Genomic DNA, 12,235 nt, shown 5'->3' with positions numbered 1-12,235 from the left:
CAGGACAGACGCATTCTGAGGGCTCCACTGGTTAGCATTCATTTAGGAGCAAGTATTTTTATTCAGTCTGATAACTGCTTTGATTATCTCCTCTAATCTTGTGGGGCTCTTCCTTTGTCACAAGAACATGGATGAATTTTGCTGCTAGGGCAATAGCCATGTTTAAAGCAGAGCCATGGCATCGAAGACTTGTTGCCTTCCTAAAGATTTCCCAGGGGAGGCACAGCAATCTTCATGGGTTTCATAAGCGTAATACACATAAATTTGATTTTTCTGAATCACCTCTCACAGAACCCTTAGAAACAGTCCACATCTCGCAGGTTGAATACAGCTGAACTAGCTCAGCTCTGTTTAAATCAAGTTTAAGTGGGTTTATAAATGTTTTGCAGCCATTGCATCCCTGCTAGAACAAGTTGTCCCAGTAGGTGATTGCCTGGCGTGTGTTTGTTTTTCAGGAGAGCCTAGTATTCAGTGTGAATCTGTCTAGCTGCAGTTTCATTTGCTAGTGTGAGCCCTTAAGAACGTGAGCTCACATGTAAGCTGTAGGTTAAAAATGGTTTTCCAAGCAGGATTCAGACTGGCCTGTGCCTCCCTCACTGTCCTGTTTGCATGTGGGGATGGCCACCTTTCCTAAGTGAGTTTGGCTGTCAAACATAGGAGCACACATGATTGGAGAGAGAATCACCTTGTGACATGAGATTAAAGGAAATGCTTGTTGTACGTCTCCTCCTCAAGTCATGCGCTGTGCCCGGGGAGGAGAGAGCAGCAGAAAACCCGGCTCGCAGGAGAGCTCTGTATGGAGTGTGTGATCCTGTAATTAAGGGCTTTTGCAGAGTGCACGGAAGGGGAAGGTTGGTTCCAAATGTAGCCTGAAATTACACATTCAGCGTGCAGTTAACCACTCACTATTAAAGTTTTTATTCTTCTTGATTGTGTAAGCCTCAATAACACTGTGGCTTTGTCCTGGCTCCTTATGTTGCTGTTCATAACGCGTGCCCAGCCCTGTTCTTCCTCCTCCCCAGTGGGCAGGTTAGTGGCTAATTTTGGCCAGGGGGATAAAGAGTGGCACCATCCAGCTCCTACTAATGTAAATGCTGGATTGCACTGGGCGCTGTCCTGGCATCTCAGTTTTTAGAGGGTGTGATGAAATTACACTTTTTTAAAAAAGGAAAGCAAGTGCAGGTCAGCCCCATTTCTGGCTGGGCAGGATCAGACCCTGCCTTTGTCCTCTCTTAGCAGAAGAGATGCCAAGGAAGGACAGTTTGGTCCTTTGGTCCTGTGTGCCTCTCTCAGGTGAAGGGCTGGTTTTCCTTCAGGGTAGCTGGGGTAAAAGCAGCTCCTGTTCTTGCTGCAGTGGGGGAGTGGGTGCACGCAGCAGTAGCGCTGCCAAAACCCACTGTTTTCTGCCAGACACATGGGTAGAGAGCAAGGCTGAGCAGAAGGGCGTTCATGTCTCAGCGCCTTGGTTTGGGTGGGATACATCAGGGTGTACGGCCCATGGGGCAGCTTTCTCTGGTGTAAGCAGGAATCTTAATTTCCTGCTCTCAGACGTTGCTGCTGAGGAGCTAACTAAAAGCTGTGCTAACGGCTTTAAACTCTGCTCTATAAATTGTACCCAGCATATGTCTCATGATGTGCTCTGCACCTTGTCCAGGCTGGCCAAAAGTGGGGCTGATCCTTTGCAGAGGAGAGGAATGAGGGTGTTGTCCCTACAGTCGTCGCTGAAACCCTCTGTGGCTCTTGCAGGAAAGCTTTCTCACGCTGCTCTCGCCATAAGACTTTTGGGTTCTACTTTACCCTTGCAGAGCTGCGTGTCCAGACCCTTCAGTGTGCTGAAATCTGCGGGGGGGGGAGTCTGTGAGCCCTGCTGCCCTGCCTTTCAGTGGGCTGCCTAATCCTGCCTGCAGCTGGGGCGGTGGGAGAGGTACCCAGCACTTGCAGTCTGCCCAGCTCTGCAGCGCTGGGCATTGCTCTCTATCTGTCCGTCCCAGGGGCTTTCCCCAGCAGGACCTGTGGTTAGGCAGGTCTGGCAAGTCCAGCCCTATCTCTGTGCCCGCTGCTGGACATGGGGGCACTCCTGCCAGGCAGGTTTCCTTGTGAAGCTCCTCACCCAGCTTTGCCTTTGGATAAATTATGAAATACGTATGAGCTTTACAGAATTGCAGAGTAACCAAAGCACCCTTTCAGGAGGAGAGCTGGAGCATGGCTATCCATTGGACTGCAGCAAGTCCAGAGCCTCGACCAGGCTACTAAATCTGTCTCTGTGGGCCCCAAAATGTCCTGTTTCCTCTAGGTGTGGGGGGAGATACCTTGTGCTGAGCTCTGGAAAGCCCAGCTGGGGCACTTTCCAAATGCCTCTGAGCGTGGGGGGGGGGGGGGGGGGGCTCAGGTTACTTGCCCTGGGGTACCTACAGTCCCAGGAAACATCATGGCCTGCTGTGTGCTTCACTAATCTGTGACACAAGTTGTGGGAAAAAAAAAAAGTGTTGCTGTTGACCTAAAAGAGGTAGTAAACGGTGCGTTGGAGTCCTGAGGTGCCTGCAGTCTGGGCCAAAGCCGCCCATTGTTTCTAGTCTGCAGAAGCAAATTATTATATGAAAGTGAAGTCCTTCATTTTAAGCTAACTCTGAGTATAAAACCAGGCTGGTGCAGCATCCTGTGTAATGTCCAGCAGTGCCCCAGCCCGTACGCTGTATCCCTGCCTGCCCATGATGGCCATCGCAGTGCTGTGCTGACCAGATGTTGGGTTTGCTCCCCTTCTTCATCCCCTGCTTGCTGTTTTTCTGGCAGTGCAGGCGGACGCCGTGTTTTAAGTGGCTGCATAGCTCTCGGGATTTGCTGCTGCTTGTTGAGAGCTGGTGTGCTCCAACCAGGCAGGGGACTCCAAGCCATGGTTTGCCAGCTTCTGGTCCCTCTGGCTCAGCCTGGCTGCTGGGGGCAGCAGGACAAAGCTGAAAGTTGGATGGAGAATATTTATGTTCTGCTGAGCTGCTGGAGCAATGGGCTTGCAAAGTGTGATTGGGTGAGGAAAGCAGCAAGATGGCGGGGATGGGAGAGGAAGAAGAAGGAGCAGGAGGAGGACGGCCGTTGGATCAGCTCTGTGGTATTGTGTAACTTTACCTTCAGCTTCACAGCTGTCCCCATGACTTAAACTCCTCTTCTGCCTTTGGAGGAAATGAACTTCTTGTGCTTAATAGTTGCACAGCAAGTGCTAGAGAGCTAGTGTCTGCAGGCGAGGGACCTTTGCAGGACTTGATGACCTCCCATGGCTCCTTAAACCCTTTGGGACCAGTGCACCCTGCAGAGTTTGTCCTTGCCACCATGCAGAGAAGGAGACACAGGCTGTCCTGCTCTGGCCAGGATGTTCTTTCCCCAGTTGTTAGGGTTTGGATTTTTTTTCTTTAATCCTTTAAATCAAGTGTTATTGCTGCTAGAACCTGTCCTAATCATAGAATTGTTTAGGTTGGAAAAGAGCCTTAAGATTATTGAGTCCAACTGTTAACTTAACACTGCCAAGTCTGCCACTAAACCATGTCCCTAAGCACCACATCTGCATGTCTTTTAAATGCCTCCAGGGATGGTGACTCCACCACTTCCCTGGGCAGCCTGTTCCAGTGCTTGATAACCCTTCTAAAAGCACCTTCTTCTCTCTCTTATTTGGTAGATCTCTGAAGCTGGGAAGGACTCCTTGCCTTCTTGGTTACACTGGAACGCAGAGAGCAGCTCCCTGGAAGGGCTGCCCCTTGACACAGATAAGGGCGTCCACTACATCTCGGTGACCACGCTGCAGCCCTTTCCAAACGGGAGCTATGTGCCACAGACTGCAAATGTCTTCTCCATCGAGGTCCACCAAGAAGACCACAATGAGCCTCAGTCGGTGCGAGTGGCCATCCAAGACACGGGTGACACAGCACCATTTGTGTGCGGCTCGGAAGAGCCAGTCACTATCCTGACTGTCATTTTGGATGCTGACTTAACAAAAATGACACCAAAGCAGAGGATTGAACTCTTAAACAGAATGAGAAGCTTCTCGGAGGTGGAACTTCATAACATGAAGTTGGTTCCTGTTGTAAATAACAGACTCTTTGATATGTCAGCCTTCATGGCTGGACCAGGAAATGCAAAGAAGGTGGTGGAAAATGGGGCCTTACTCTCATGGAAGCTGGGATGTTCTCTGAGCCAAAACAGTGTCCCCAACATCAGCAAGGTGGAGGCTCCAGCTAAGGAAGGAACCATGTCTGCCCGCCTTGGCTACCCTGTTGTTGGCTGGCACATTGCTAACAAGAAACCTCACCTCCCAAAGAGGATGCGGCGGCAGATCAACGCCACCCCTACACCTTTGACTGCCATCGGGCCGCCCACCACTGCCGCGCAAGAACCACCGACCAGGATCGTCCCCACCCCAACATCGCCTGCCATCGCACCTCCCACGGAGACAACAGCACCCCCTGTCCGGGAGCCCATACCACTGCCGAGGAAGCCTACGGTCACCATCAGAACAAGGGGCCCCATTGTCCAGACGCCCACTCTGGGACCGATCCAGCCAACTAGGGTAGCAGAAGGCACCGGCACAGCCTCCGTGCCAATTCGCCCCACGATGCCTGGGTATGTAGAGCCCACAGCAGTGATCACACCACCTACAACTACCACCAAGAAACCCAGAGTCTCCACTCTGAAGCCAGCCACACCATCCACAACGGATTCCTCCACGGCGACGACACGAAGGCCTACTCGGAGACCCAAAACACCCCGTCCAACGAAGCCTCCCAGCACGACCAGATCCCCCATCTCCAAGCTGACAACGGCCTCCCCGCCGACCCGTGTACGCACCACAGCTAGTGGGATCCCCCGGCCCTGGGAGCCAAACGAGCCACCCAAGCTGACGAACCACATCGACAGGGTCGATGCATGGGAGGGCACCTACTTCGAGGTTAAAATACCGTCAGATACGTTCTATGACAAGGAAGATACTACCACTGACAAACTGCAGCTGACCTTGAAACTGAAGGAGCAGCAGATGATAGAGGAGAATTCATGGGTCCAGTTCAACAGCACTAGCCAGCTCATGTATGGCATGCCAGACCACAACCACATCGGGAAGCACGAGTACTTCATGTACGCGACCGACAAAGGTGGGCTTTTCGCTGTGGATGCTTTTGAAATCCACGTCCACAAACGTCCGCACGGGGACAAGTCTCCGGTGAAGTTCAAGGCCAGGCTGGAAGGGGACCACAATGCGGTGGTGAACGACATCAATAAGAAGATCATGCTGGTGAAGAAGCTGGCTCTGGCATTTGGCGACAGGAACAGCAGCAGCATCACGGTGCAGGACATCGCCAAAGGCTCCATCGTAGTAGAGTGGACAAACAACACGCTGCCCCTGGAGCCCTGCCCCCGGGAGCAGATCCGGACTTTGAGCAAAAAAATTGCGGATGACTCCGGCGGGCCGAGCCTGGCTTTCTCCAATGTCTTGCAGCCCGAGTTCAAGCCTCTGAACGTGTCAGTGGTCGGCTCCGGCAGCTGCAGGCACATCCAGTTCATCCCTGTGACGAAGGACGGAAGGGTGATCTCGGAGGCGACGCCGACGGTGGCAGCAGGCAAAGACCCCGAGAAGAGCAGCGAGGACGACGTGTACCTGCACACCGTCATTCCTGCCGTGGTGGTGGCCGCCATCCTCCTCGTGGCCGGCATCATCGCCATGATCTGCTACCGCAAGAAGAGGAAAGGGAAGCTGACCATCGAAGACCAGGCCACCTTCATAAAGAAAGGCGTGCCCATCATCTTTGCCGACGAGCTGGACGACTCCAAGCCTCCGCCATCCTCCAGCATGCCCCTCATCCTCCAGGAGGAGAAAGCTCCGCTGCCCCCCCCAGAGTACCCCAACCAGAGCATGCCAGAGACCACGCCGCTCAACCAGGACACCATCGGGGAGTACACGCCGCTGCGGGACGAGGACCCCAACGCGCCACCCTACCAGCCTCCCCCCCCCTTCACCGCACCCATGGAGGGGAAAGGCTCCCGCCCGAAGAACATGACCCCATACAGGTCACCGCCGCCCTACGTCCCCCCTTAACGAACGGGAGGCTCTCGGGGGAGAAGGGGCCTCCAGCTCCACACAGTGCTGTCTGTGGGCCGGCAGCCCCCTCGCCAGCCGGGAACCCGAAACCCCAGCCCGCTCCCCAGCAGGCCCTCCCCGGCTGCGCCCGCTGCACCAGAGCGCTCGCAGGACTCGGGGGGACACTTGTTTTATTTTTGCCTAACAAGCTTTGGTTTTATTTTATTCATAGAAAAAATTCTCGGCTCAAACACGCCTTCCCGGTGGCTGGGCTTCTGGCCGGGGCCGGGGCGGCGGGCAGGGAGGGGGGACGGGACGGGTCGGGTCGGGAGGAGCAGGCAGCACTGGGGTAGCACTCTGGGTCTCCGCTGTTTGCCTTTAACACTAACTGTACTGTTTTTTCTATTCACGTGTGTCTAGCTACAGGACGTAACATGAAAGGTAGCCTAAAAATAATTAAATTCAAGGGACTTTCTGAAGTCAATGTTTTAAGTTTTTACATTTAATCTGCTGTTTACCTAAACTGGGATATGTAGTTTTGGGGAGGGGGAGGGCAGTGCTGTGCTGCAGGCGAGTGCCAGGGGCGATTTGGGACTGGTTAGCAGGGGCCTTTGAGGACAGCCAGTCGCCGCCGCCTCCTCCTCCTCCTCCTTTTCAGGAGGATTGGCTTCTTGGTTCGGGGTTTGATTCTTTTATTACTGTTTTTTTTTCTTTTTTAATCAAAGAAATCCTATTTTTCTCACGCATCATAAAATAGTCATCAGTTGAGTCAGACTGGCTTGGGGTACCTTTGGCTAAGCGTGGGGGCAGCTGCCCGCACCTCGGGGTGCAGCGCTGTGCCGGGGAGGCTCGTGGGAGGGCGAGCCAGGCCCTGCACCGCGACGGCTTCTCTGCTGCCCAGCGAGCGCTGGGGTCAGGGTGGTCTTTTTTAAGCAAAATCCCCTCCCCGCGAAGTGTTTTGGCAACAGTGGGGTGTTTTCTCCGTAGCGTGGTGCCATCTTTTTGCCTCAGTTGCTCCTTGAGAACGGTGCCGGAATGGCCTCGCTGGGCCCAGGCTTCGGCCCGCACGCCTCCTCCCGGCTGCTCTGTGCCCGGACACTGTTGGAAAAGATAAAAAGTTCAAGGGGGGGGGGGAAAGAAAAAAAAAAGCAAAAAAAAAAAGCAAAAAAAAAAAAGCAAAAAAAAAGCTCCAGGAATAGTTAATAGTCAAAAAAAAATCAGTGAACTCTCAAATCTAATTTTTTACTAAATTTTTGATACAGCCTCAAATTGTTTTATTAAAAAAAGACTTAAAAACCAGTGTACCGCTGCCAGCAGTTTGTACGAGCTTAGCTTGCTAGTACCAGCTCCCTGGGACCCACTGCCCTGCTCAGGCCGAGCTTGTCTGAGCCCCGGGGCTGCCCCGGCTGCCTCCTGCCCCTCGGCTGCCTCTTCCTTCACTTTATACAGATTATTTTTCTCTCCTTTGCGCTGAATCATTTTAAGCATGGATTTTACTTTGTGTTTTCCCTGAGCGTTCTTTGGGGTACGTTTGGGGGGAGAAGTAACCCCGGTGCAGCGGGGGGGGGTGGGGGGTGGGGGGGGTGGGGTGGGGGGGGTCCCAGGGCACACGTAGCCATACTCGCCCCCTCCCTCGGGGGATGGCGCGGCCGGGCGAGCGGCTGGGTGGGTGCCAGCCGGGCCTCCGCTCGCGGGGGGGGGCGGGGGGGGGGGGGCTCTCCGCGGGCCCCTCCGTGCTGGCCGTGAGGGAGTCGAGGGGCCGGGGGTGCCCGCCCCCCACCCCCACCTCCTCGCGCTCTGATTTCAGCGTCGCGGGGGGCGGTTTCCGCGTTGTGTAAAGAAACGTATCGAGTCAATAAACCGTGTGCTTTACTACAGCCCTGCCTCTGCCACCGCCGCGACCGGACCAGGGCGGGCTCCGGGCGACCCCCGGGGCGGGCGCGGGGCGGCGGGAGCGCGGCGCCCCCTGGCGGCGGAAGCGGGTTCCGGGCGGCGCGGCGCGGCGCGGCGCGTGACGCCAGGGCGCACGGCCCAGCCCCGCCCAGGAGGGGCGCTCGCGCCGCGCCGCCATGTCGGGAGCGCCGGGGCCGGGGCCGGGGCCGGGGCCGCCCGCGGGGCCGGGCCGCTCCCCGCTGCCCTGCGCCCCCCGCCCCGCCGCTGCGCTCCAGCTGGGCGGGGGGGCCGAGCCGGCGCGGCCCGGCGTCGCCGTCATCGACCTCCGGTTCCCCCGCGGCGCCGCCGCCGACGTGAGTGCGGCCCGGTCCCGCTCGGGGTGGGGGGTGCCGGGGCGGTGCCGGTATGGGGCGGGGGGTGCCGGTGCGGGAGGGGGGATGCCGGGGGCGGCAACGGCCCCGGTATGGGGCGGGGATGCTGGGGGTGCTACCGGTATCGGGGGGACGCCGGTGCCGGGATACTGCCTGGGGCAGCACCCGTACCGGTGTTGGGCGGGATGCTGGGGGCCGTCCCGGGCCCAGTATGGGCGGCAGGGATGCCGGTACCCGTCCCAGTAGCGGGAGTGGGGGATGCCAGTGCTGGTACCAGTATGGGGAGGGTGCCGGTGCGGGTGGCGGTATGGGGGTGAGAGGGATGCCGGTGCCGGCCCCGGTATGGGGCGGGGATGCTAGTGCAGGTGTGATGCGAGGGCTGAGGCTGCCGGTCCCACAGGTGCAGGAGATCGTCTTCAGGAACTTCTACACAGCCTTCCTGAGCGTGCGGGTGCAGCACCCCGGTCCCGCCGGCTCCCGCCGCTGGGTGACCTGCCTGAGGGACTACTGCCTGATGCCCTGCCCGCACACCGAGGAGGGCTCCCAGGACTACTTCTCCCTCCACCGCCACCAGGTCGGCGTGGCCGGACGGCGGCCCTGGCGTCACCCACGCCTCTGGGGCTCACCCCTCTTTGCCCACTCGCCAGGATGTCTCCCGGTCCCTGGGGCCCTGTACTGATGCCCCACTGTGCCCCCACAGCAGCGGCAGGCCACCCCCCGCGGTGCCTCTCCTGCCCCTGCCAGCCCTTCTCAGCAGTGAGGGTCCCTGTGCTGGTCCTGCCTGTGCCCCTGCCCGTGCCCCACTCAGCACAGTTGGCCACCACGGGGTGACATTTCCCTTGGGCTCCTTCCATCTGGGGTGGGTTGGGGTGTTTTTGGAGCAAATCCCAAAAGCTGCCCCGGAGCAGTGCCAGCCTGGCCATTCCCTGCTGTACCCCCAGCAGTGACAGCTCCTCCCATCCTTGCACCTGCAGATGCTGTGCGACATGGACCAGGTGACGGCAGTGCGGTTCATCCTGCGGCAGCCCTCCCCGGTCTGGCTCCACTTCACCATCGAGGAGTTGCAGATTTTCCCCCCCGGACAGAAGGTGAGCAGGTGCCAGTGCTGCCCTCCCTGCCAGGTGCAGGCAGGGGGTCCAGGATAGGCCACTGTCCCCAGCCCCACTCCTGGCATTGCTCCCTGCAGCTCCGGGAGCTTCAGGCTCCCTCCAGAGGACACAGAGGTGTGGGTCCAAGTACTTGTCCTTTGCTGGAGCACTCGGGGTCCCCTTGTGCCCTGGAGGCCGGGGGAGGTACTGCTCCAGCCAGCCCCAGCCCTGCCCATTTTGGAGGTGCATGTTCATATGAGCAGCAGGACGTAGCTGGAGGTTGCTGCAACAAATTACAGGTTGCAGACACCCACCCTAAACACAAAATTCTATTTAATAATGGTAAAGCAATACTTACACCCATACCAATATAAATACAGGTGGGCTCCAAACTGCAGCACACTGCATGGTGTGAGGGAAGGAGGTGGGACTGGGGACACCCCTTGTATGACACTCTGGATCTATTTCAGAGCCCCCAGAAGGATTTCCCCTCCTGGCTCTCGCAGCTGAGCCCTCCGGAGCAGCCAATCAGCCTGCATGGGGTGAGTAGTCCCTGCTGAGGTATTACAGGGAAGGAGGGACCTGGGTGGGGTGCCGGCCACGGGCATGAACATCACTTTTGAGGCTGCCAGCCCCATCCCTGCCCCATCAGCTCCAGGCTCCCACCAGGAATAGCTGTGGAGTCCTGAAATGCCCAGCCTTGTGCTGGAAGTAGTTTGCAGTGTTCAGAAGAAAAATATCTCCACAAGGACGTGCGATTTGAGGTGACCCCTAAGTCTACCTGCCCTCTAGTCTGGGGACAGAAACGTCCCTGTGGGAGCAGTGGGTGCGCAGCATGGCTCAGCTGGCCAGCAGGACGCGTGGGGACAGGGTGGCCTGGCTGGTCCCCGGTGCTTTGCAGAGGGTGCACACTGGGGAACACTTTGCCCAGCCAGGGCAGCACGCGGGCAGAGGGAGGTCACAGCCACAGCGCATGTTTACAGCTTGTGAGCCACATCTGCGCAGCCGGCGGCCTTTGGTGAGCAAAGTCCAGGCAGAGCACGGCAGAGGTGGGCAGCTGGCTCGCCCACGGAAACCTGCTGAATCAGCCACTGGCGTTGCCTGTAGGAGCCTGCTGGGCCCAGAACAGTGCCACACGCCCCGGCACCTCCAGGGCAGGTCGGCTGCCAGGCTTCGGTGCTACAGAGCTCACACTGCTGTGGCGGCATGTGAGGCTTCTGCCAGCCCTGGCAGGTGTGGGATCTCTGGTGCATGCCCGGCTGTCCGGCAGGCAGGGGAGGACACCCCAGTCCCTTGCTGATCACTTGGATCACGTCCCCCTTGGCAAGGGGTGGACTGGGGGAGATGCTGGGGGTTGCTCTGGGCTTGGCTGTTCCCAGCATCACCGCGAGGCACCCACCAGCAGCCCGGTGCCATGGGCAGGGCCGGGCAGGGTAGAAGTGGCACAGAGCTTTGCCCTGGCCTGGAGAGCAGCTGCTGAGCCTGCGAGTCCCACCTGGCTAAAGGTCCCTGGGTGAACCGGCACCTGCAGCGGGGTTTCTGTCACCAGGCCCGGGGAGCACCGTGGAGGGAGGCTGTTGGGAAACTCTGGACTGTGCGATTAGGTTTTTAATCATTAGCCAGCAATATGCTTTCTGTCCTTGCCCTGGACAGCTGCCAGCAGAGACAGGCTGTTGGTGCCAGGGCTCAGGGTCACCCATTTGCCCAGCTGACTGTTTTCCTAGAGTGGGGCCCTGCTCACCCTGCATTGGGAAACCTCCGGCAGGTTGGGAGCGTCGGCACCATCACTATAGTGCCCACACTAGTGCTCTCCAGGGACACAGCCATCCAGCCACACCACTGCCTGAGCCCGGGGCGATCCAGCCCATCTGGGCCATCCCTGCTCTGCAGCATTGTGCCCGCCTCTTTTTCCAGGAGCTCCCCGACCCAGAGAAGGTGTCGACGGAGGTCCAGCAAATGTGGGTGCTGACAGAAGTGATCCGGGCACGCCAGGCAGCTGCCCGCATCGGGCGCTTCGACGTGAGTCCCGCCATCTCGCTTGCGGGGGCTCCGGCCTCGCCATGTGGCTGGGGGAGCCTGCCCGGAGGGGCTGCTCCCGGTGGGATGGGGTGGGGTGTCCCGGCAGAGCGATGGTGCTGTGCAAGGGACCGACGGTTGCTCTCTTTAACAGGTGGATGGCTGCTACGATATCAACCTGCTTTCCTACACGTGAGCCCCGTGGCTGCTGGCCAGAGGGAGCTGGCCCCTCTGCGCTCCTGGGGCCCAAGCAGACTCCTGCACTCCCGGATCGGCCTTTGTCCCTGCGGCCCCGGGGGGTTTCCAGGCCCTCTCCGTGCCCCTTCCCCGACTCCTCCTGCGCTGGCTGGCGGTGCTGGGCCGCGCTGCCGCCCCAGAGCCCCCCGTGAGCCTCGCCATCCCGGTGCCCTCCAGCAGCCGTGGCTCCGCTCTTGGCACGTCCCGCGCTGCTGCTCCCTGCTGCGGGCAGAGCCCGGCTCCCCCACCCTACCTCTACCCTGGGGAGCGGCCCCTGGCCCTGCCTGCGCTGCCTGCGCTGCCTGCGCAGGACGAGGCTCCCGCAGGCAAAGGGGGTGCTGGGGCCAGCGCCCACCGCGCTCGGGGGGGCCGGAGGAGCTGCTGGGGGGCGGCGGGGAGAGCCTCGGTCATGACTAAAAGCTGCTACCTTGGTCCTGCCTGTGCCTGCCGGTCTCTTTTTGGGGGGGGGGGGCTGTGCCCGGGCAGGACCCGCACCCAGCATCCCCCCCGGGCCGGCGGCGGGGGAGGCGGTGCCGGGGGGCGGGGCGGGGGCCGGCCGGACTCCATGTCCCAGT

At 58.9% G+C, this 12,235-nt stretch overlaps 2 protein-coding genes across 2 annotated transcripts in view; both read left to right on the top strand.

Moving 5' to 3' along the window:
• Positions 1–6,077, top strand: part of DAG1 (dystroglycan 1) — a 52,985-nt gene extending 46,908 nt beyond the window's left edge. Inside the window, exon 3 of the mRNA XM_075714056.1 lies at positions 3,665–6,077. Within this exon, the coding sequence (XP_075570171.1) occupies positions 3,665–6,073 (2,409 nt within the window). The 3' untranslated portion in view covers positions 6,074–6,077. The remainder of the gene's footprint in view (positions 1–3,664) is intronic.
• A 2,047-nt stretch (positions 6,078–8,124) lies between these two features.
• NICN1 (nicolin 1, tubulin polyglutamylase complex subunit) lies at positions 8,125–11,698 on the top strand. Its single transcript, XM_075714409.1, has 6 exons — positions 8,125–8,301; positions 8,720–8,893; positions 9,294–9,407; positions 9,878–9,949; positions 11,322–11,426; positions 11,578–11,698. Exons 1-6 carry the CDS (start codon positions 8,125–8,127, stop codon positions 11,617–11,619), a joined length of 684 nt encoding a protein of 227 aa, XP_075570524.1. The 3' UTR covers positions 11,620–11,698.
• The last annotated feature ends 537 nt before the right edge of the window (positions 11,699–12,235 follow it).

This window comes from Pelecanus crispus, chromosome 7, assembly GCF_030463565.1.
Source record: "Pelecanus crispus isolate bPelCri1 chromosome 7, bPelCri1.pri, whole genome shotgun sequence".
NCBI lineage: Eukaryota > Metazoa > Chordata > Aves > Pelecaniformes > Pelecanidae > Pelecanus > Pelecanus crispus.
The sequence above is the reverse complement of the archived record's forward strand: the minus strand, read 5'-3'. Positions and strand labels throughout refer to the sequence as shown.

Bases quoted from the DNA above. Each gene is read 5' to 3' on its own strand.
- NICN1 (XM_075714409.1), top strand. From the start codon at position 8,125: ATGTCGGGAGCGCCGGGGCCGGGGCCGGGGCCGGGGCCGCCCGCGGGG. The intron at 9,408-9,877 runs GTGAGCAGGTGC...GATCTATTTCAG, and splicing joins TTTTCCCCCCCGGACAGAAG to AGCCCCCAGAAGGATTTCCC. The intron at 9,950-11,321 runs GTGAGTAGTCCC...CTCTTTTTCCAG, and splicing joins AGCCAATCAGCCTGCATGGG to GAGCTCCCCGACCCAGAGAA.